At 30.6% G+C, this 22,945-nt stretch overlaps 1 protein-coding gene across 1 annotated transcript; it reads right to left on the reverse strand.

The window, feature by feature from the left end:
* Window positions 1–6,647: 6,647 nt before the first annotated feature.
* Window positions 6,648–14,653, reverse strand: LOC132273835 (ABC transporter G family member 25). The gene is made up of 3 exons (XM_059774916.1): window positions 13,997–14,653; window positions 13,005–13,845; window positions 6,648–7,992 (listed from the first exon to the last, which is right to left on the reverse strand). Exons 1-3 carry the CDS (start codon window positions 14,129–14,131, stop codon window positions 6,965–6,967), a joined length of 2,004 nt encoding a protein of 667 aa, XP_059630899.1. The 5' UTR covers window positions 14,132–14,653; the 3' UTR covers window positions 6,648–6,964.
* Window positions 14,654–22,945: the final 8,292 nt, after the last annotated feature.

The following is a 22,945-nucleotide window of genomic DNA, read 5'->3' on the forward strand; positions in this document are numbered from 1 at the left end:
AGCTGGCCAGTTTGAAGTGTATTTAGTTTCCTAATTAATATCCAAAATGGACACACTATTACCATTACGAAGAAGGAAACGTGGAAATAGTAAGTCAATCCTTACTCTAGTTCTTATAAGGAAAGTGTTAGGATTGTTATATATATGTGCGTCACCCCTACGCACAAAAACACATACTCACACACACACGCATTCTCTATCACAAGACTCTACTAAAGGAAAGGAAAGAAAAAAGAAAATGGAGATAGACATGATAGAGGCCAAGCCGTTTCGACTGTTCGGAAGGGACATCCATGGTGTACTTCCGTCACTGCCAACCTAAATATTCCTACCACCGTTTTAATTGTTGGGAAGGGACATCTATAATGTACTTCCGTTACTGCCAACCATAATATCCCTACCACCATCACTGCTAACCCCAATCGGTAGGTCATTCAATCTGCTAATGGCACCGATCTAGTTTTCTTGGTCAACAAGAAACTCACCCAATCCGACGTCAAGAAGGATCTCAACAGGCTTTTTATCATGGAGGACAAAAATAAATTGGATTTGACATTCTTAAGTGAAAAGGAGAAAAGGATGACTGAGATGAAGGGAAAAGATGGCGGTGTTAAGGTCATTGTGGTTGATCCAGAGGGTAAACATTATAACATGACATTGAAGAGGTGGACGCATTGTCCTCTCGTTCTTATTAAGGGTGGAAATATTTGGTTCGGAATAACCAACTTGAAGCAGAACGTGACTACATTGAATTATAGAGCTTTCGAGTTAATTCTCAGTTGCGTTTTGCTGTTAATATCAAGTGATCGATCATCATCATGCACATGTCACACACACACACACACACACACACACACACACACACACACACACACATATATATATATATATATATATATATATATATTAGGAAAAGGCATGTGTGATGCATGTGGTGAATGTTTGTAACTTATAAAATTTTTGTTTTCATATATATATTTTTTAATTGTTGATTTGAAGCTTGTAACAATAAACTGTAAAAGAAATTGTAATTTTTTATAACTCTTTTCATATTAATTAATAAATATTATATATATATATATATATATATATATATTAATAAATAAATACTGAAATATTTTGAAATTGATAAAATAGATAATTTCTGGTAGAGTTTTATAAAAATTATTTAATTTTCTGTAAAAATATTCATAATAAATAGATAAATACACGTTATATGTGATAGAGTTTTATTGAAAATAAAATAGCTAATTTATAGTACAGTTTTATAGAAATTATTTTATTTTGTTTAAATATATTCTTGTCTGATAAAATTTTATTTTATTAAAAAACTTATAACAAATAGATGATGTGATAGTTTTATAGAAAATAAAATAGCTAATTTGTGATTGATTTTATAGAATTTTTTATTTTCTTTAAATATATATACTTGTTTAATTATATTTTCTTTTATCAAAAAAACTAATAATAAATAGATAAATAAGTAATATGTGTTAGCGTTTTCTAGAAAATCTTTTAAAAACTCTTTTTATATGAATTAATAAAAAAATTATATATTAATAATTCTTGCCTAATTATATTACCTTTTATTATAAAATAAAAAAAAAAACTCATAATAAATGGTAATTTGAAGTAGAGTTTTAGAAAATATATTTTATTTTTTTATATCAATTAATAATTAATTTTTATACTAACAATTCTTGTCTAACTAGATTTTCTTTTATTTAAAACTCAAAATAAATAAATAAATAGATAATTTGTGTTAGAGTTTAATTGAAACTATTTTAAAAACTCTTTCTTTATAAATTAATAAATGTTTTTTATATTAATAATTCTCATCTAAGTAGATTTCCTTTTTATTAAAAAAACTCATAATAAATAGATAAATAGGTAATTTTGTTAAGAGTTTTATAGAAATTCTTTTAAAACCTCTTTTTATAGCAATTAATAAATAATTTTTTATATTAATTATACTTGTCTAATTAGATTTCCTATTATTAAAAAAAATCCTAATAAATAGATAAATAGGTAATTTGTGTTAGAGTTTTATAAAAACTCTTTAAATATATCTTTGTTTAATGTGATATTGTTTTATTGAAAATAAAATAGGTAATTTGTTATAAAATTTTGTAAAAATTATTTTATTTTCATAAAATATATCTTCGTCTAATTAAATTTCATTTTATTATGAAACTAATAATAAAAGCTAATTTGTAGTAAAGTTTTAGAAAAATTATTTTATTTTATATATCAATTAATAAATATTTTTTATATTAATAACTCTTGTCTAATTAGATTTTCTTTGATTAAAAAATTCATAATAATAAATAGAGAAATAGGTTAATCTGAATTTTATTAGGTAGATTTTAGAGATTTATAGAGATTTTTATTTAATAAAAACTTTTTCAGATCAATTAATAAATATTTTTTTATATAAATAAATAAATACTGAAACTCTTTGGTAGAACTTCTGAAATTCTGGACTTTTGAGTCTATGCCCCTCTGAATTTCTCTCTGAAATTCTGAATTTTTAGAATTCTCAATTTCTGTACCCTTCCTCCTTCCTCTATGTCTCGATTTATAGGCTTCTTGGATTAATAGGATGATGACACGTATCCTCTCCTGTTAATGACATAATAATAACTGCCAGGCCGGTTATTTTGTGATAATTATCCATAAAAAATAACTATATTTTTTATATCAATTAATCAAAATTTTGTTGTGATTGATTTTATTAGGTAATTTTTAGAGTTTTACAGAAATTATTTTTATAAAAATCTTTTTATATCAATTAATAAATATTTTATTGTGATTGATTTTATTAAGTAATTTTTAGAGTTTTATACAAACTATTTTTATAAAAAATATTTTTATATCGATTAATAAATATTTTTTAAAATAAATAAATAAATACTGAAATATTGAAACTCATAATAAAAACTAATTTGTAATATGTGATGTGATAGAGTTTTAAAGAAAATAAAATAGTTAATTTGTGGTAGAATTTAGGTAATTTGTATTAGTGTTTTATATAAATTCTTTAAATATATCATTGTCTAATGTGGTAGAGTTTTATTGAAAATAAAATAGGTAATTTATGTAGAATTTTATATAAATTATTTATTTTCTTTAAATATATATACACCCATGTTTAATTAGATTTTTTATTTATTTATTAAAAAACTCAAAATAAAAGGTAATTTGTGGTAGAGTTTTAAAATTTTTTTTTTATATATTTTATATCAATTATTAAATATTTTTTATATTAATGATTTTTATCTAGTTATATTTTCTTTTATTAAAAAACTCATAATAAATAGATAAATAGGTAATTTGTGTTAGAGTTTTATATAAATTCTTTTAAAAAATTATTTTATTTTTTGAAATATATATTTTTGTCTAATTAGATTTCTTTTTATTAAAAAATTCATAATAAATAGATAAATACAGGTTATATGTGTTGGGGTTTTAATTAAAATAAAATAGATAATTTGTGGTAGAGTTTTACAGAAATTATTTTATTTCTTATAAAAATATTCATAATAAATAGATAAATACAAGTTATATGCCATAAAGTTTTATAGTTTATAAAATAGCTAATTTTTGGTATAGTTTTATAGAAATTATTTTATTTTGTTTAAATATATTCTTCTCTAATTAGATTTTATTTTATTTAAAACTTATAATAAATTGATAATGTGATAGAGTTTTATAGAAAATAAAAAAGCAAATTTGTGGTAGATTTTATAAACTTTTTTATTTTCTTTAATTATATTCTTGTTTAATTCTATTTTCTTTTATTACAAAACTTATAATAAATAGATAAATAGGTAATATGTGTTAGAGTTTTATAGTAAATCTTTTAAAAAGTCTTTTTATAAGAATTAATAAATATTTTTATATATCAATAATTCTTTACTAATTAGATTATCTTTTATTAAAAAGAAAAACTCATAATAAAAGGTAATTTGTGGTAAAGTTTTAGAAAAATTATTTTATTTTTTATATCAATTAAAAAATATTTTTATATTAATAGTTCTTGTCTAATTAGATTTTATTTTATTAAAATACTCATAATAAATAAATAAATAGGTAATTTGTGTTAGAGCTTAATAGAAACTCTTTTAAAAACTCTTTTTATATCAATTAATAAATATTTTTTATATTAATAATTCTTGTCTTATTAGATTTCATTTTGTTAAAAAAACTCGTAATACATATTTAAATAGGTAATTTGTGTTACAGTTTTATAGAAATTCTTTTAAAACCTCTTTTTATATCAATTAATATATAATTTTTTATATTAATAACCCTTGTCTAATTAGATTTCTTTTTATTAAAAAACTCCTAATAAATAGATAAATAGGTAATTTGTGTTAGAGTTTTATAGAAACTTTTTAAATATATTTTTGTCTCGTATGATTGAGTTTTATTGGAAATAAAGTAGGTAATTTGTGGTAGAGTTTTATAGAGATTATTTTATTTTCTTTAAATATATCATTGTCTAATTAAATTTTATTTTATTAAGAAACTCTTAATAAAAGCTAATTTGTGGTAGAGTTTTAGAAAAATTATTTTACTTTATATATCAATTGAAAAATATTTTTTATAGTAATAATTCTTTTCTAATTAGATTTTTTTATTAAAAAAATCATTATAATAAATAGATAAATTGGTTAATTTGAATTTTATTAGGTAGATTTTAAAGTTTTATATAGAAACCCTTTTAAAACATCTTTTTCTATAAATTAATAAGTAATTTTTTATATTAATAATACTTGTCTAATTAGATTTTCTTCTATGAAAAAACTCATAATAAATAGATAAGTAGGTAATTTGTGTTAAAGTTTTATAGAAATTCTTTAAATATATCTTTATCTTGTGTTATAGAGTTTTATTGAAAATAAAATAGGTAACTTGTGATAAGTTTTATAGAAATTAGTTTATTTTCTTTAAATATATCCTTGTCTAATTAGATTTCATTTTAATAAGAAACTCATAATAAAAGGTAATTTGTGGTAGAGTTTTTGAAAAAATTATTTTATTTTATATATCAATTAATAAATATTTTTTATATTAATAATTATTATCTAATTAGATTTTCTTTTATTAAAAAATTCATAATAATAAATAGATAAATAGGTTAATTTGAATTTTATTATATAGATTTTAGAGTTAATAGAAATAAATAAATAGGTAATTTGTGTTAGAGTTTAATAGAAACTCTTTTAAAAATCTTTTTATATCAATTAATAAATATATTTTATATTAATAATTCTTGTCTAATTAGATTTCCTTTTTATTAAAAAACTCATAATAAATAGTTAAATAGGTAATTTATGTTAGAGTCTTATAGAAACTATTTTAAAACCTCTTTTTATATTAATTAATAAATGATTTTTTATATTAATAATACTTGTCTAATTAGATTTTCTTTTATAAAAAAAACTAATAATAAATAAATAAATAGATAATTTGTGTTAGAGTTTTATAGAAACTTTTAACTATATCTTTGTCTAATGTGATAGAGTTTTATTGAAATTAAAATAAGTAATTTGTGATAGAGTTTCATAGAAATTATTTTATTTTCTTTAAATATATCCTTGTCTAATTAGATTTCATTTTATTAAAAACTCATAATAAAAGCTAATTTGTGGTAGAGTTTTAGAAAAATTATTTTATTTTATAGATTAATTAATAATATTTTTTATATTAATAATTCTTGTCTCATTAGATTTTTTTATTAAAATTTCATAATAATAAATAGATAAATAGGTTAATTTGAATTTTATTAGGTAGATTTTAGAGTTGTATAGAGTTTTTTTTTTTTTCATTTTATAATAACTCTTTTCATATGAATTAATAAATATTATTTTATATAAATAAATAAATACTAAAATATGCACATTTAATAATAGTATAGATATAGATAAAAACTTTTTCTATATCAATTAATAAATATTTTTTATATAAATAAATAAATACTGAAACTCTTTACAGAGCTTCTGTATTTTATTCTGAAATTCTAGATTTCTAGAATTCTCAAATTCTGTACCCTTCCTCATTCTTCCATGCCTTTATTTATAGCCTTCTTGGATTAATAGGATGATGACATGTGTCGTCTCCTAATAATGACATAATTATAATTGGGTCGAGCCGGTTATATAGTGATAATTATCCATAAACAATAATTATTTTTCTTATATCAATTAATAAATATTTTATTGTGATGGATTTTATTAAGTAATTTTTAAAGTTTTATAGCGACTATTTTTATAAAAACTATTTCTATACTGTTAATATATCAATTAATAAATATTTTTTTATATAAATAAATAAATACTGAAACACTGAAATTCTTTGGACATTTAGTAATAGTGTAGAGTAATAGTGTAGACATAGATATATATGCTACGGAGAAAGTTATTAACTTGTTATGTACAATAAAAACTTGTTATTGTGATTTATTACCTCCATGAAATTAAATACATAAAATAAAATAAAAAATTCAGGTTATGACTGGCTTTGCAATCAATCATAACAATTACTACAATTGTATGATATTTCTTAAAACGTATCTGCATATGTAGAATCCATATTTGGCAAATTATAGTAGTTAGAGGAATTGATTTCTTTACTCCATAACAAGAACATTAATAAATTCTAGTTTTCATTGAAAGACATTGCAAGTGAATAACATTAATAAAAAGAAACAAAAAAAAAAAAACACGCTCTGCTCAATCTTTACATTTACCAGAGTCTGAGAGTTCCTTGATACTTAAAATAACTGTTAATGTGAACCCAATATGCCTATTACCACAAAGCATCCTTCCCATCAGAGTTAACGAAATTCAGCTTTCAGCATCATTCGATCATCGGCATTCGAAATATAATGTTACTTTGTAAGGTCTAATGAAGAAAAACAACCCCAAAAGGCCAAAGAGTCGCGAAATTGTCATACAATTCAACCTTTGATACGCCTCAACGCAAGATAGGCCAGCAACCTGTACCCGAAAAACATGACAAGGAGGACGCCCACGCTCATTGCCGGATGAATCTGACCTTCCAAGTCTTCTTCAATGAATTTGCAGCTCGGATTGTTGCTGCTTCCATAGCGGTTGCAACCGAGTAGAGACGAGATTTTCTCCCCTTCCCCATATTGTACATGAATAAAAAGCCTATAAGAGTAAAAAGTGCTGGAAATGTACTTAATCCAAGTTATGTAAGTTGGCATTTTGTGCACATAAAACCCTCCTGTCAGCACAAATGCTAGCATCGTGACAGTCACTATAGTTGCGGCCTGTTTGGCATCCATGATAGCTGCACCAAGAGCTAGTCCAAGCCCTTGAGACACCAAAACATAACCGAGGAGAACCACTAGGGTTAAAAGAAAAGCCCCCACATCCGGTTTTAGCCCCGTCATCCAATAGACAATGGTGAAAGACATTGTAGGGAGGATGAGCTCCATGGGCAGGTCTCCAACAATGCGTGCCATGAAGTAGGAGGAGAGCGTGTACATACCAGAAGCGCGCTCCTTCATGAAGATGGCGCGTTCCTGTGGGAAGGCAAAGACCGCGTTGAAGGATGGGAAGACACCCCAGAAGATGGCAATGAAGAAGAGGAGGCCTAGCCTGTCCTGAATGTCCTGATAGTCTGAGTGCCACCACATGAAACCGGCTAGGAACGAGGCTGCAAGGACTTGGAAGATCCTGAGAGAGTTGAAGGTCTCGTGTCTTCGCTCCTTGAGGCTTCTTTGGAGGAGAATGGTGAACTGATCAAACCAAGTGACAATGCTTCCTCTGGTGCTTCTTCTGCATTCGTCATGAGGATGGGTTTGGGTGAGCTTAGTCATGTCATTGGGAGCTATAACTGTGTTGGTGTCCATACATGCAGCTTTCACCAATGGAGCTAGCAAATTGTTGTAAGCAGACACAAGTGATTGCTTGATATTGGGTTTCTCTCTTTCACTTAGTCCATCAACTTGGCATACACCTACACAAAGTTAAAAGAAGATGATGACATTAAGTACTCAAGAATAGTACATATATATATATATATATATTACAATAGTCTATATAGAGATAGGGAAAAGAACTGATAAATATTGGAACAAATTGAGGTTTTTTGTAGGTGACTAGCTTGGTTCTGCAGATACCAATACATTCCTATGACATAACTCAAAATGCCCACTACATACTACTACAAAATTGTACTATGAAGTGAAGATAATAGTCTAAGGATTTATCATATAGTCCTAATTAGGAAATATGTATTACAACGAAAAAAATATGGAAAAATATTAAAAGTGACGGACCATCACTGACTTTAATTTCCTGATTGATAAGCAAACTAAAGTATTGTCAATGAAAAAAAATAAAAAAATTCACCAAAACCACTAATTCATTGTGCTATCGAGACACATCCATAATCCTTATATATATACATACATTAATATATATATATATATTTGTGGGTAAGGTTTCAAATTAGTTGAAAATATTTCACTGGGTAATAAAAGATTCGGTTTTATATTGGAGTTCACAATCAAGCAAGAGGGATAAGAAGTATAGGACTCTCAAAACCATAGTCTACAACATCACCACTAGAACTCAACTCTACATGAAAGTGTTCTCTTTATAAGACAGACGTACACGCATTCACTAGCATAACAGATTGTGTAGCATGATGGAAAAGGAAAGACATATGCACCATTATAGAAAGAATAAAAATGTTCATAGAGATCAATTATTAAAATGGTCAAATCCAACTAATTTTGATTCAAACTTTACAGAGCATAGTGGCTATCGCACTTGAAATTAAATAATGAATATTATTTATTAGTTTAGTAATTTGACATCGTAAGTAGTAGTGGAGTGTGGACATATATTATTATTATATATATATATATATATATATATATATATACATATATAGCAAGTAATAAGTAGCACAACATAGCAAATTAAAGCTGTCCAATGTTGGTGGTAGGGTGGGAGTCCACTCAACTTATTGCTGCATTCCTATTCCTTATGGGTTGGGCGGCCATCCCCCATTGTTTTCTTTCTTCTCAATTCAAACCCTAAATGTTCACTTTGGTGCCAAGAATACAGACCATCCTAACACGTGGGTGTTATCAATTAATATATCCTAGTTTGACATAAGGAAAAGTCATCTGCGTGTGTGTGTGTATATATATATATATATATAAAGAGAGAGAAGCTCCGTAAGTTGAGTCTAAGTGTGACAAGTGTATGTAAAGGAATAGTTGGAAAAAAAGAAAAAGAAAAAGGAAAAAGAAATTGCGCAACCAGTGATGGATAGACACACACATATATTATAAGTACATATTAGTCAAGGCACTATCTAATGTCTTTCCCTTTTGGACATGTATGATGCAACAATTAATCCTTGACGTGGACGAATATTAGATGTGACTCAAGTTATAATCATTCATTAATTTTATACACCTTTGTCTTCCACCAAAATTGGAAAAAACTATATGTAGTCCACAAAAAATAATTTGGCAAATCAAATATCTAAGATCACCCATTAATCATGTACACATATATATGTGTGTATATATAAGGAGGGACTATATATATATATATATATATTGAGGAAGCTAGTGGAACTGTCAACTTCTTGTTGCTAGAATGTCCTAAAAGATGTATGCTTTCTCACGCGCAATCTCATCACATTTTTCTTAATCCACATTACCATAATTGTGTCCACTAATAAATAAATAGTAAATTAAGCATCATCCAAGTGTTTTAAAGGTGCATACGTTTAAGGCTTTCACAATCTTTATAAAGATAATGCCAAGTCAACACACCCCCACATTCACTTTGCATCTCTATTTTAAAACCATGGACTTGGTTCCACCAATGTTCTCTTAGGAAATTAAAAAGATTGATAAACATGCATCAAATAAGAGAGCACTTTGTATCTGAGCCTTGAACTCCAAATCCAAGGTTTTTAGGTGGAAAATTATACGCAACGGATAGTCGATTGCCTCACATATATAATTGTAGGGCCCACCACATATGTTGTTGTGGGGCCACAACTACTGAGATGACACCCGTTTATCACTAGATACACAATATTTAGTGACACTGTTAAACTCTAAAAATTACTGGACCACATTTGTAAAATACTATTGCAATAAAAGTATTTTAAATTATTTGATTCATGATATCATGGGTTACGTATGTGTTTGAAGCACTCATAAAAAAAAATTTGACCACACGTAAAGCGACCTTTCGGATTATACGAATAATTAAATTTATGAAACTCGATAGTCTCTCTCTACTAATATTATATATAAATTAAACTTAATTTATATAAATACTACTTAATAATTTTACTTGCTCCTTATGGGACAATGAGATGTATTTGATATGAAAGCCAACACAACCTCCATACCTAGTAAACTAAAAATCTTCAATAAATGGTAAAGATCTTATAGAAAAGGATACAACAAATTCCAAGTATGGAGTCTAGGAAGGGCATCACACCAAATACAGACCCCAAAGTCCAAAGATAAGTGTGTGCGGGCGCGTGTGAGAGAGAGAGAGAAAGGATCCTCTTCCCAAAGCACACCATAACATGTCACCATCACAATCCTCCAATAATAGGTCAATTCAATGATGCTATGTTTTGAACTTATGTTTCTATCTCTCATATAATATACTCAAAATAATTCAATATTTTATAATAAAAAAGTAGGTAATGTGAATATATGTAATTGGATTTTATGCATAGTCCATGAGACCATTATTCCCTATATTATATAACTATATAATTATAGTAGGTCCCATCCATTTATTACTTTCAAATACATATTTTTGGATAAAGTCACAATGAGGGCGTTCACTATGAACGTTCACATCCTGGTTCCATTGAATCTATTAAATAACATTATCAATTCAATCCAATGTACTAAATTTGAAACTCACGGTATTGGATGTCACATCAAATTTATTTGAATATTACATATGATGTACATACACATATTATATGCGTACGTATTACATGTGTACGATTCAAATAAATTAATATATTATATTATTTTATATTCGTACACTCAATATCTATTCTTCATCCACACAAGTCATTTTCATGAATACACTGCCCATTGGGAAAGCACCAAGCACTAAATGTTTGGCAGATTACCTTATTATATCGTTTTTCCTACATTTCCAACTTAGTATCTAAATCGATGCATTGAAATACCCGTGTGCTCTTTATAAAACTAGATCGGATCTATCTAATCGCACCCTCCCGAGTTTTAAGACACGCACATTAATAATCTCGAAAATCCTAAAGTGGAAATTCTGCTATAAATACACTAGAAGCTCGTATATTGTTATTATTATTTAATAATATTATTATATATATATATATATAGAATAAATTAAGTTAAGTTGGCCAAACTCAATTTATATCGACACGTGGGGTTGCGATAGAACATTATTTTCCCACTAACTCAAATCTAAACATATATATATATATATATAAATCCACATCTATGTTCATATGTTTAATACTTTCTTCTTCTCTCTTTTTGTTGCTTTTTCTTAAGTAAAAAAGCTAAGTTGATTTTATGGAGAGGACAAAAAAATCAAAGTAGACCATGGTCAAACTTGGTATATTGATAAGATGAAGATGGAGAAGTAAGTGGGGCATCCTGTTTTAATTGGAGAGTTCAGGCTGTTTGTGGCTGCTCAGTCATTGGACCACTGCACTTTTTGCTATTTTAATCACTCGTAATGACTTCACCATTCAATGCTATATATTTTTCTTTCTCATGAGTTGGTTTGAGCATTTAAGTTAGATTTTGAATAAACAACTGGGAAAAAAAAAAAAAAGGGAATGGAAGTATATTAATCTTGTTGGTTTAAGTGGGTATGTGTAATAAGGGTCATTGTGGGTCATTTATCTTATATCGGATTCAGATGAAAGTTTGAGTGGATATAAATGGGTGAGTGTGCAGTACTACCCAATAGCTTGAGCTTTTGAGTAAGTGGACAAACGTTCATCTGTTACAGTTGGTATTAGAACTAGATCAGTCCTTAATCCGGTGTCACGATAAGCCTCTGACCCGAATGGAGTCCGAGTTTTCACCCAGGGTAAGCAGGGTGGTCCATTGGATCCGAATAGAAAAGTGGTTGAGTATAAATAAGTGGGCAATTTTTTTATAGGGGAGGGGCAAGTGTGAGTAGAACTAAGAAAAAAAAAGTATATTAATTAGGAGGGAAGAGAAAAAGGATTGATTAAATATATAGGAGGGAAAAGGAATGATAAATTGTTTCAAATTGTTTGGATAATTATAAAGGAAAAAAACCTTTCTGTCTTCTTTATTTATATATATATATACACACACACACTCAAAGATTATGGAGTAAACAGAAAGAAAAAAAAAATTGTAATTCCATTCTAATAGTATTATTTATTGGCATATAACAAGCTCCACTATTTCTCTTACTTTATTTCCTTACACTCTATTTTATCTAAAATTTCGGATTTTCAAAAGGTAGAAGTACAACTATTATTCGAATTATATATAAATTAATATAACCCAAAAGTTCCTTTCCATTTTAAGTATATATATAACCCTTTAATGTTTTAAATTTTTTTTTAATTCTATCTCATTTTCCCTTCCAAAATTTTTCCATTCCAAACACACCGCAAGGGTCTTAAAAATGAAAATGAACTAAGCCACCATACAAAACTATATACAAAATGAGATTCAACCACTAGTGACTAACGATATTGTTACCGGAGTGAATTCAAACAACCCAATCAAAAAACACAAATATATACACACATATAGAGACAACGTTTATATATGCGCGCTGTCAACTTCTAACGTGAAAAAAAGTTATACATGCCACTAAACTAGAGGCTGAGGCTGTATATACAAACAAAACATATACATATACATATATATTTTTGTGAATGCATATATATTTGCATATACATATAGAGAGAGAAATATTACGTACCATTAGCGAGATCAAGCAGGAAATCCGCAGGATTCATTGGAAAAGACGGCGAGAACCCAACAGACTCAAAGTAGCTGATGGCCTCACTCCCTTTCCCAAAATAGATACACCTCCCCTCCGCCAGCACCACCACCTTCTCGAACATCTGGTACACCCTACTCGACGGCTGGTGCACCGACGTCACCACCGTCCTCCCCTTCCTCGCCACCGCCTCCAGCGTCGCAACCACCCTGTACGCCGCCGTCGAGTCCAACCCCGAAGTGGGTTCGTCCAGAATCAGCAGACTCGGATTCACAAGCATCTCATGAGCTATACTCACCCTCTTTCTCTCTCCTCCGGACACACCCCTCACAAACGCATTCCCAATGATGGTGTTCTCGCATTTCGAGAGACACAGTTCGGCGATCACCGACTCGGCGAGAGACACTTTCTCTCTCCTCGAGAGGGACTTGGGGAGGCGGAGGAGGGAGCAGAAGACTAGGGTTTCGCGGACGGTGAGGTGGGGGTAGAGGACGTCGTCCTGAGTCACGAACCCGGTCCGTTTCAACACGGATTTGCTGGGTTTGCGGTTGTTGGCGAGGACTGATCCGGTGAAGCCGTGACCATTAAGTCTCCCTGCAAGCGCGTTCAAGAGCGTTGATTTGCCGCTCCCTGATGGGCCCAGGACGGCCAGGATTTCTCCTGGGTACGCCATTCCTGTGATCCCGTTCAAAATCGTTCGTTCTTGAATTGTGGCCGTTGATCTTTCATCGGAAGATGTAGTGGGCCCACCTGTGAACATCTGTGTAATACAGCTCCTGCTCTTGTTCTCTTTCTTTACCTTGTAACAGACGTCCATGAACTGTAAACACACATACAGTAAAAAAAAAAAGTCAACTCAATAGTCAAACGGGTCATTACATTTTCATGCGAAAGTCAACCTGTATATGTATATGTGTGTGTTTTGTGTGTGTATGTATGTGAAGTTGATATATATATATATTTATATTTACCTTGAGGGTGATGGGAAAACATGAAGCCATTATGGATTGAAAGTCACGAGGATCATGAGGGGAGTGTTTGGGGGGTTGTGGATTGTCGGATGAGTCTCCATTATTTGTAGTTTCTCTTCCAGCAAACCGTGACATTTTTTTTTTTTTCCTGGGATTTTCTCGAGAAAGAAGGGAAGAGAAAAGTAGATTGAGAAAATAGTGACGGAAAATTTGGATGTAAGAGAGAGGGAGAGAATGGGGTGAAGTAATAGTAGAGAGGATGGAGAGAGACCTGAGGGGGTATAACACAAGCCCTATTTATTTAAATTTTTAAGCTCCCAATGCTTGCCACGTCAAACTGATGAACCAACAGCACATGTGCTACGTGGCAGCCTCAGGAACCAGCTGGTCCTTCTTAAGGTGGGCTTCAGCAAAAGTTCTGCCCATTTTAAGCACTACCAAATATCTCTGAGAAAGAGAGAGGATTCTCTCCCTAAAAACATAAAGTTTTCTAATTTTTTGAGCCCGATCTTCTACAGTAGAGTTGAAAAAAAAAAAAAAAAAATCTTCTACAGTAGAGCGTAAATAATTTATGTCGTTTCAAATCATGTAATAATTTATCGTGTATACTGTGAATCAACAAAAAGCAGCAAATCACCTCTTCTGTACTGTCCAACCATTAGGTGGTTTGATCCTGAATTGTCGAGGACAAAATAAAAAAAGTATCATGAAATCAAAGAAGTGTTTTGGAACATTTTTTTTTAGCAGGAGACAGATTTCAAAAAAGGATCAGTCATGGGATGATTCAGATTCAACACATGCAGTGGTACAATATATAGTGAAAGTATGATAAGAATGCAGTTAGTGGTACGTTTGAGATTGTTTTATTGAAGCAATGCAATTCACTAATGTTACGTTTGGTGTGCAAAAATAGTTTATAGAAATGAAATAAAATAGAATGCTCATTCCAACTACTCTTTTGTTTGATATGTAATTTTAAGTGTGAATGATCATTTCATTTGAATGAAAATTCATTCGCGGGAATAAAAATTAATTCCACAACTAAACTTATGGAATAAGCATTCCAGTCCTAAGTAAATTTTTTTTTAAAAAAAAATCAACTTCCCAAAAAATTAGCGTATTCCAATTCCAAAAACCACCACTACCATTCACCACAACCACCCCCGCATTTCACCACCACCACTGTAATGACCTGGTCATTTTCATTCCTTTCATTTTTCTCAAATTTTACCGATAAATTTTTTTTTCGTTGAATTTTCTTTTTTGAGTTCGGTTACTCAACACTTAGTGTCGTCTCGAGTGCTCGGAAATGGCTCCGAGACTCTTTTCTTTGCATTGACAACTTCCTTTAAGGACCGAGTCATTTCTACATTTTCATTTTTTGAACACTATTCACTTTTCGTCTTTTTCCCGTTTGTCACTTTGTTGGCACAACCTCACTTTTCGTACTCGGATTTGATTCCGATTTTGCATGCATCCACGATATTTAAATTACATATTATGTATTTTTACTTTTGTAAAAAAGTATGCTAGTTGCTTACTTTTATGTAAAGGGCATGAATGCATAATTTTTTCAGAAACATTCTTGATTTTTGGGGTTTTAGTGTAATTAAATAAAATAATTATTTTTTATCCTAGGGACCATTTTGCAATTTAAATTGGAAGATATTTTGGTAAAGGACCTTTTTACAATTTCTGAAAAGTGTGACAAGTGTCACACTCTCATTGGCCCACTTGTAGGCATCTCATTGGTTGTCCTTGGAAGCCTTGGATGATGACATGTGGAGGGTGATGATTCACTCACTTGTTGACCTAGAATATGCACACTTGTTGGCTTAGATGGTTGATAAGTGTATGCTTAATATTAAGCCTCGGATGGTTACTTAGGATGGTGACAAGTGTAGGCTCCATTTTTAGTCTTGCAATAGTGTGTGTGTGTGAGGTAGTGTAAGAATACACAGTGAGTGGAGGATTTCACCAAAATTAGTTTCGGGTTTTCATTTTAATTTTATTCTATCTCCTTCCTCTCAAACCCTAACCTAGCCACCATTGAAGGAAAAGCTTGGCTTAGAATTTTAGGCTTCATTTTGATTCTCTTCCACCACCTTTGACCATAAAGCTTGGAATACAAAAACTTTGCTTCACTTTCCTCTTCATAACCCTTAAAGGAAAACTTGAAATTCCTTTGTTTCCCTTGGATTCAATAGGAACAATCCTCTTGTGAGATAGGGCGTGATTAAGGTTTATAGTCTAAGTGTTTTGATTGTTTGTAGTTTACTATAAATTGTTTACATGTCTTTTACTTAATTTTAAATTAGTAGGCTGTTATGCCTTACATAAAATTAAGTTAGGACATAATTTTCTTAAATGCCATGACTTGATCTATAACTTGTATTAGTATAAAGTCATTTGGAGTTATTTTAGAATCTAGAGATTTAATTGTTTAGAATTAATTAATTTCTATTTAATTGTTTGACTTACTTAATTAAGTTTTTGAGTTAATATATGTGATTACCATGATAGTACCATTAACATATAATTATTTGGAGTTATTTGAAGTTGATTTAAATTTTAAAGAAATTAATTAGTTAGTTTAATTAATTTCTATTTAAGTGTTACATTCATTTAAATTGATATTTGACTTGATATATGTAATGAGTAATGTATGTTCTTTAACATATATTAAATTAAGTCTATTCGAAATTGATTTGAAATCTAGAGACTTTTCATATTAGGTTGATAACCTCTTGAAACTTAGTATGTTTAATTACCTTGTGAGCATATTATTAATTTGATGTAGAATTGTACTTTTGGCCTCTTAAAATAGTAATTGGACTCAGCATAATATATAATATCATTATCTTGTTTAGCTTGTTTAAGTATATCTTATGTAGGTATATAGCTTGTTTAGAATATTACAATTGATTACCTTGAAAGGTAGATACTAAATTATAGCTTATTTAGTACTTGTGGCTTAAGATAGTAATTTGGTACAATTGTTGTAAAATATTCTTATTTTGTATATAAATTACATATTGAAGACTTGACATGTCATATGTTATTTAAACTTGAATTCTAGGACATGGTTTGTGTGGATTCAACCTTACTTGTGCATGGAATGTGGTAACTTGCATTTGATTTTGTGTAAGTTTTGAACTTATTAATTTTGAAAAGCTTGTGAGGACATAATTTATGTGATGGCTAGGGTTTGGCTCTAGTACGGAGACAAGAGTCTTCTAAGTCATAAATGCGCACTAGGTGGTACCTTGTGGGTCGTAATTACCCGAAAATACTTGCTTGGTCTAACGACCGTATGTCCTAATCTTTCCACTATTTGATTTCGTATTTAATTTTAAGTTGTTAATCGTGGATTACTTGTAACTTGAGAATTGATGCTTCCCTTATGTATTTAGATCACATTTAGCATACTTGAACTTGTATCTTCGTTTGTGTATCTAAACTCTATCTAGTATACCTACGCCTTGTATGTCTGATTTGTGTAATCGAATCTTATTTTTTGTGTACTTATGCCATGTATACTTATCTTATGCATAATTTCTTTCAACTTGTATACTTGTGCTTGATACCGGATTCACGAGTTTTCTATATTAATTGTAGATTTGTGTATGTATGCTTGGACATTGCATAACTTGTTTAATATGTTTTAACATACTTGTAAATGTATGCTTATATGCCGTATATCATGTTTCAACCTTGTTTTGTATAATTAAGCATGTATACTTGTCGTGGTTCATTTCAATTGCATGAGTAGCTTGAGATGATCCCTTAGTCCCACTTTTGACATAGTCGTTAAGTGGTATGACCCTTTTGAATTGTTTCACATTAATGTGAAGATCTTGTAAAAAGTTAGGTCCTTGCATACTCATTCCCTATGAGTAATTTGTTTACTCACCCCAAAGTTATCGGTTTGTTTTCAGGTACGAATGTCTTGGTTTGGGATGCATAACTTCCCAAGGTCGTTTCGATGGATTGAAGTTCTTTTAAGTGTATTCATGTTCATATGCAAGTGTTAGCATGTTTGATTTTTACTTTTAAAGTTATAATGCATAGTTAGGTTAAAATGTCATTTTTTGCCTTGGACTTGTAATGTGTGCCTAAGCACACTTTTTGACGTTTATTTCATGTATATGATATGTGGCCAAGGGCTAAACTTTATTTAAAATCCATGTATATTGAAAAATGTTAAATTTTACCTTTAATGAGAAAAGTATAAAAACTAGGGTTTTAGCATGTCATTTTTGCACCAGTGCGTGCATTGCGTGTGAAATTCATCATTTGGCATTCATTTATCATATATGAGGTGTGGCCAAGGGCCAAACACCTTTTTTGTTTTAGGTTTTGCAATTTAGTTTCATATATTGTATTTTTGGAGTAAAATAGGAAAATTCGAGCCTTTAAGGGTTCATTTTCAAATCGGGTGGTGCAAAGTGTGCACGAGTACCTCCACTAGAACTCATTTATAATGCATGAAGTGTGGCCAAGGGCCAAATGGTCTTTTGATTGCATTTAGGTACAGTTATCGCATTTTTTGCCTTTGAATGACATTTTTTCCTGCACGGGGCTTTGGGTAGGTCATATTTTGCATCTGTGGTATTTTTAAGCTGTGGATCATTGTAGTATGTCCCAATAAGTAAGTTACATCTGCGTGTATGATCATTTCCGGGCAAAACTCCTTCCCTGGTGAGATGAGCCTCCTATGGACTTATTTCACTTTTCTTTTGTAAAAACCGTGCATAAGGGCATTTTGGAGTTTTCATATGAAAAATAAAGTTTTCTTTTGGCATGGTTGGTTAGAAAACATAATTTTGGGAGGGGTTTATTCTTTATATTTTTTTTTCAAAAAGGTCCCAAAAGTCCTCAAAATTGCATTTAAAGTCCAAAAATCTGTTATGTTTGTCTGCTAGACGAGCGCTCGTCCATGGGGGACGAGCGCTCGTAGTTAGGGCAGTGGGTACTGCCCTAGGCATGCCCATTTACGAGCACTCATCACCCTTGGACGAGCGCTCGTCCGTGTGTGTGTGTGTGTGTGTGTCTTGGTTCAGCATTGTACCTCCGACTTCAAATTGTATTATCTTCTTCGTTTTAACTCCGATTTGCTCCGTTCTTGAGTCTAAATTGACCGCATCGAAATATGATTTCCAATGGTACCAAGTAGAGCTTCAGATTCCATTTGTACATCAAGATATTCAAGTTTTAGTGAGGTAGTGTCAGGATTTGGTTCAAACCGGGATGGGGTTTCCCTCCTTCGACTTCGGGACTTGATATATTTGTCATCTGGACTCCAAATCAAGTGATTCTTGAGTTCATCTTTATTAATTTTTTGTTTTATTTCCAATGGTGTGCATGGTGGTACCCATTTCAGTTTAGAATGACCATTTTGCCCTTTGTCCATTCCTTGGAGGGTTTTGAAACCCTAACTCCGGTCTTGCTTCCTCTGAGTCACGGGACTCCTCAGAAGGTCGTTCTTATGTCTTAGGGATGATGTACATCTCTATAGGCTTGTTCATGTTTAGCTTTCGTATTTTGGATCCGTTTTAGGTCATCACAGGACACACTGGGTTTATAAAATCCAGGATCGTCACAACCACCAACTTCCGCCACTATCACCACCACCACCACCGCTTACCGCTTTTCACCACTATGCCATCACCTTTCACCACCACTACAACATTCTACCACTGCCATCGCCTTTCACTAAAGCACCCCACCTTCTACCACCACCTTTACCATCGCTACTTTCCACCACCACCACCTCCACTACCACCGCCATTACCTTCCACCACTACCGCTTTCCACCTACACCATTACTGTTTTTCACCTCCACCACCAACGTAACTTCCATCCACTACAACTACTGTCATCATTTATTTTTTAAAAAAATTATAGAAGAATGTCATTTTGTTAATTTAATTTATTTGTTACTAAGATGAATATTTTGAAAAAATAAATTTGTAATTTATTTTATTCTAAATTTTAAATTATTTCAATCAAACACTAGAATGATTATTATCATTCCATTCTTACATATTTCATATTTATAACCAAACAATAGAATGGGAATGGTCGATCATTCTCATTCCATTTCATTCTCACTTGCATTTCATTCTATTCCTATTCTCATTCCATTCCATTTCCACTTGCGTTTCATTTCATTCATACATACTAGACGCAGCATAAAAGATGCATTCACAATAAGTGTAGCTAGTTACTTAATTCATCTAAATATTAATATGGATGAATTTGCAGTTTAAATTTGTACATATGTGTGTGTGTGGGTATATATATATATATATTATTCTGCCAAACTAAAGGAGGGAGACACAAACAAGAATAAACCCGTTCAAGGAACTGGACGATCTACATGCTACTAATTGGGAGTTCGATCACAGCTACCCAATAATTTAAAATTGATTCAAAAATTCATAACCTCTAAGGAGCAAAATCTTAGGTGACACCATGCATGACATAATCACTGGACGTTGATGCATGGCATAATATCATATGTTTATACATAAATGTCTATCATCTATGATCTTAACTATATATGATATGCATGTCGCATGAAGAGTAGTTGTAGACTACCATACATGATATATTAAAATTTTCACATGTATACACATGAATGAAGGAATGTATCCCATTGCATCAATGAGTGACCAATCTACAAGCTACATCTAAATAATTGTTGATAGCATTTCACATACATATAGTATATTAGTAATTTAGTATGTAGTTAATAACTTAAGGGCTTAAATCATAAAAAATAAAAAAAAATAAAAACCCCATTACTTTCATTTTTTTATCATAAAATTTTAACTGGTTTGTAAAAACTTCAACAATATTACAAAGTTATTATTTTGTCCCAACTCTGCTATATTGGGCGGTTAATCTAATGCGTGGTTAACAAGTGCTTTGGCAATCAAAATTTAGTGACGAAAATACCCCTAGAGGAACATGTGCCAAACAAGTGCTATCAATTTATATTTGTTATTCCTAAAATATCCCCAAGCATCTTCAATGAAAACACACCCACAATTTTGTGCAAGCGGATAATATTGTAATTTGTAAAATATAATTTTTTGTTTTTTTTAAATAAAGTGGAATATCATAAAGATAATTTAGTCATTTCACAAACCTTAACGATTCATTGACATAATTGGAACAAAGTGATAACTTTGTAATCTTATTAGAGTCTTTACAAATGAATTGAGATTTTATGATTAAAAAATAAAAGTACATAGTATGAGTTTTATGATTTCAGCCATAACGTAATATACATAACGTAACATATATCCGTGTGTGTGTGTATATATAATACTACAGAGAGATAGAGAGATGCTTGTTTTTTGTTTTTTGTTTTTGTTTTTGTTTTTTTTCCCGGATAAGAGAGATGCTTGTTTAGGTAAGAAAATAGAAAAGGTTACCGGAATATAAGCCTTTTTGGCATACCTTCAAGAGGGAAACACGTCAGGGTATGGCTGTTCTGCATACGTTCTAATCCTGCACTCTGCTGTTGTGGGGTTCCGCTTATGTTGACCGTGACGTAAGTGCTATCCATATTGCTTGGACCCAATTGGTCAACCAGATCAAGGGTGTCTGATCTTTCACTCTTTTAAGTGTTGGACTAGCCTTCTTTACTTCACTTATTTAAGCCGTGGTGATGATGATGGTGCACAAAGATAATGGTGGTGGTCCCCATTTCCTCATCTATTAAGGGGATTCGTGTCGGACTCACCGTGGTTTTCGGGAAAAAGAGAGTGATACGTGTCAAGTGAACCGCTGTGATTGCGTGAGCATGGAACGTGCTGCCCACTCATACCACCAAATCTTTCCTCCACTCACTTTTGTTCCCTAGTTTGTTATTTATTTATTTTTCTTAATGGTTCGGAACAGTTGAAGGTGCGTGAGTTATCACGTGAATGACGCGTGGCAAGGAACCGAATTGTTTTGTCAATCTGCCATTGGACCCGTTATCCAATAATTGTTTTAAAGAGTTAGTGTGATACTTTAATTTTTTTTATATATTAGTTTTCCGAAAAATAATTTAGAGTCACTATTTGTTGCCAGTCTTAGAATTTCTATATACACCATCATTGTTGTTTACTTACGAAAGTAAATTATCCACAAAATATTAATTCATAGTCTATAATAAATATTAAATGTGGTCCTTGTCTATCGTTCAATGAATAAAAAGTTTATAAATTTAACAATTTGCATATAAAATTTAATAAAAATTCGTGAATTGAAGATAAATTTGATTTCAGAATATCACTTAACGCATAAAATATGATATGATTTTTTTTTAGGATTTAAGATTTAGAAGGCAAAAAAAACTCATGCATTTCGATACGAAACAGTGTCCCGCACTTGACCTACGAGGTTTAGGACTTGGGAGATAATTATATACAAACCTTGGATATTACTTACAAAACTTAATTTATCAATTTAGGTTGAGTCAATCTATAATAAATGACATGTCTAACCGTGATATAGGGCCTAAAAATTAACGCACTCTAACTCAAAATAGTGACCCACACAATATTTTGGTTAGATATGCACCACGGTATATGAATTGTTTTTGTTTGAAGACATACATTTTTATTTTAATAAAATATAAAATAAAATTTAAAGATAATATAGGTGTATAAAAAAATTAAATGGACCTTTCAAGAAAGGAGCATTTATTTTGGAATATAGGAAAACGGAATAGGGATACCTATATTGTAATATACAGTAAATTTTAGAAACTGAATCACCTCCCATGGGAGGGGATCCTGTCCTCAACCTATACAACAACACTATGTGACGTACAATTTAATGCACAGGACGCACTCTAGAGGTTCTGTGAGTGCATCTAATAATTGACTTAACTAAAGGAAGGAAATGGAAATGGAAATGGAAATGGAAATGGAGATGGGATAAAAGAAG

The sequence above is a fragment of the Cornus florida genome, unplaced genomic scaffold (assembly GCF_030987335.1).
Source record: "Cornus florida cultivar Cherokee Brave unplaced genomic scaffold, ASM3098733v1 CherokeeBrave_3.0.0_Hap2_Chr09, whole genome shotgun sequence".
NCBI lineage: Eukaryota > Viridiplantae > Streptophyta > Magnoliopsida > Cornales > Cornaceae > Cornus > Cornus florida.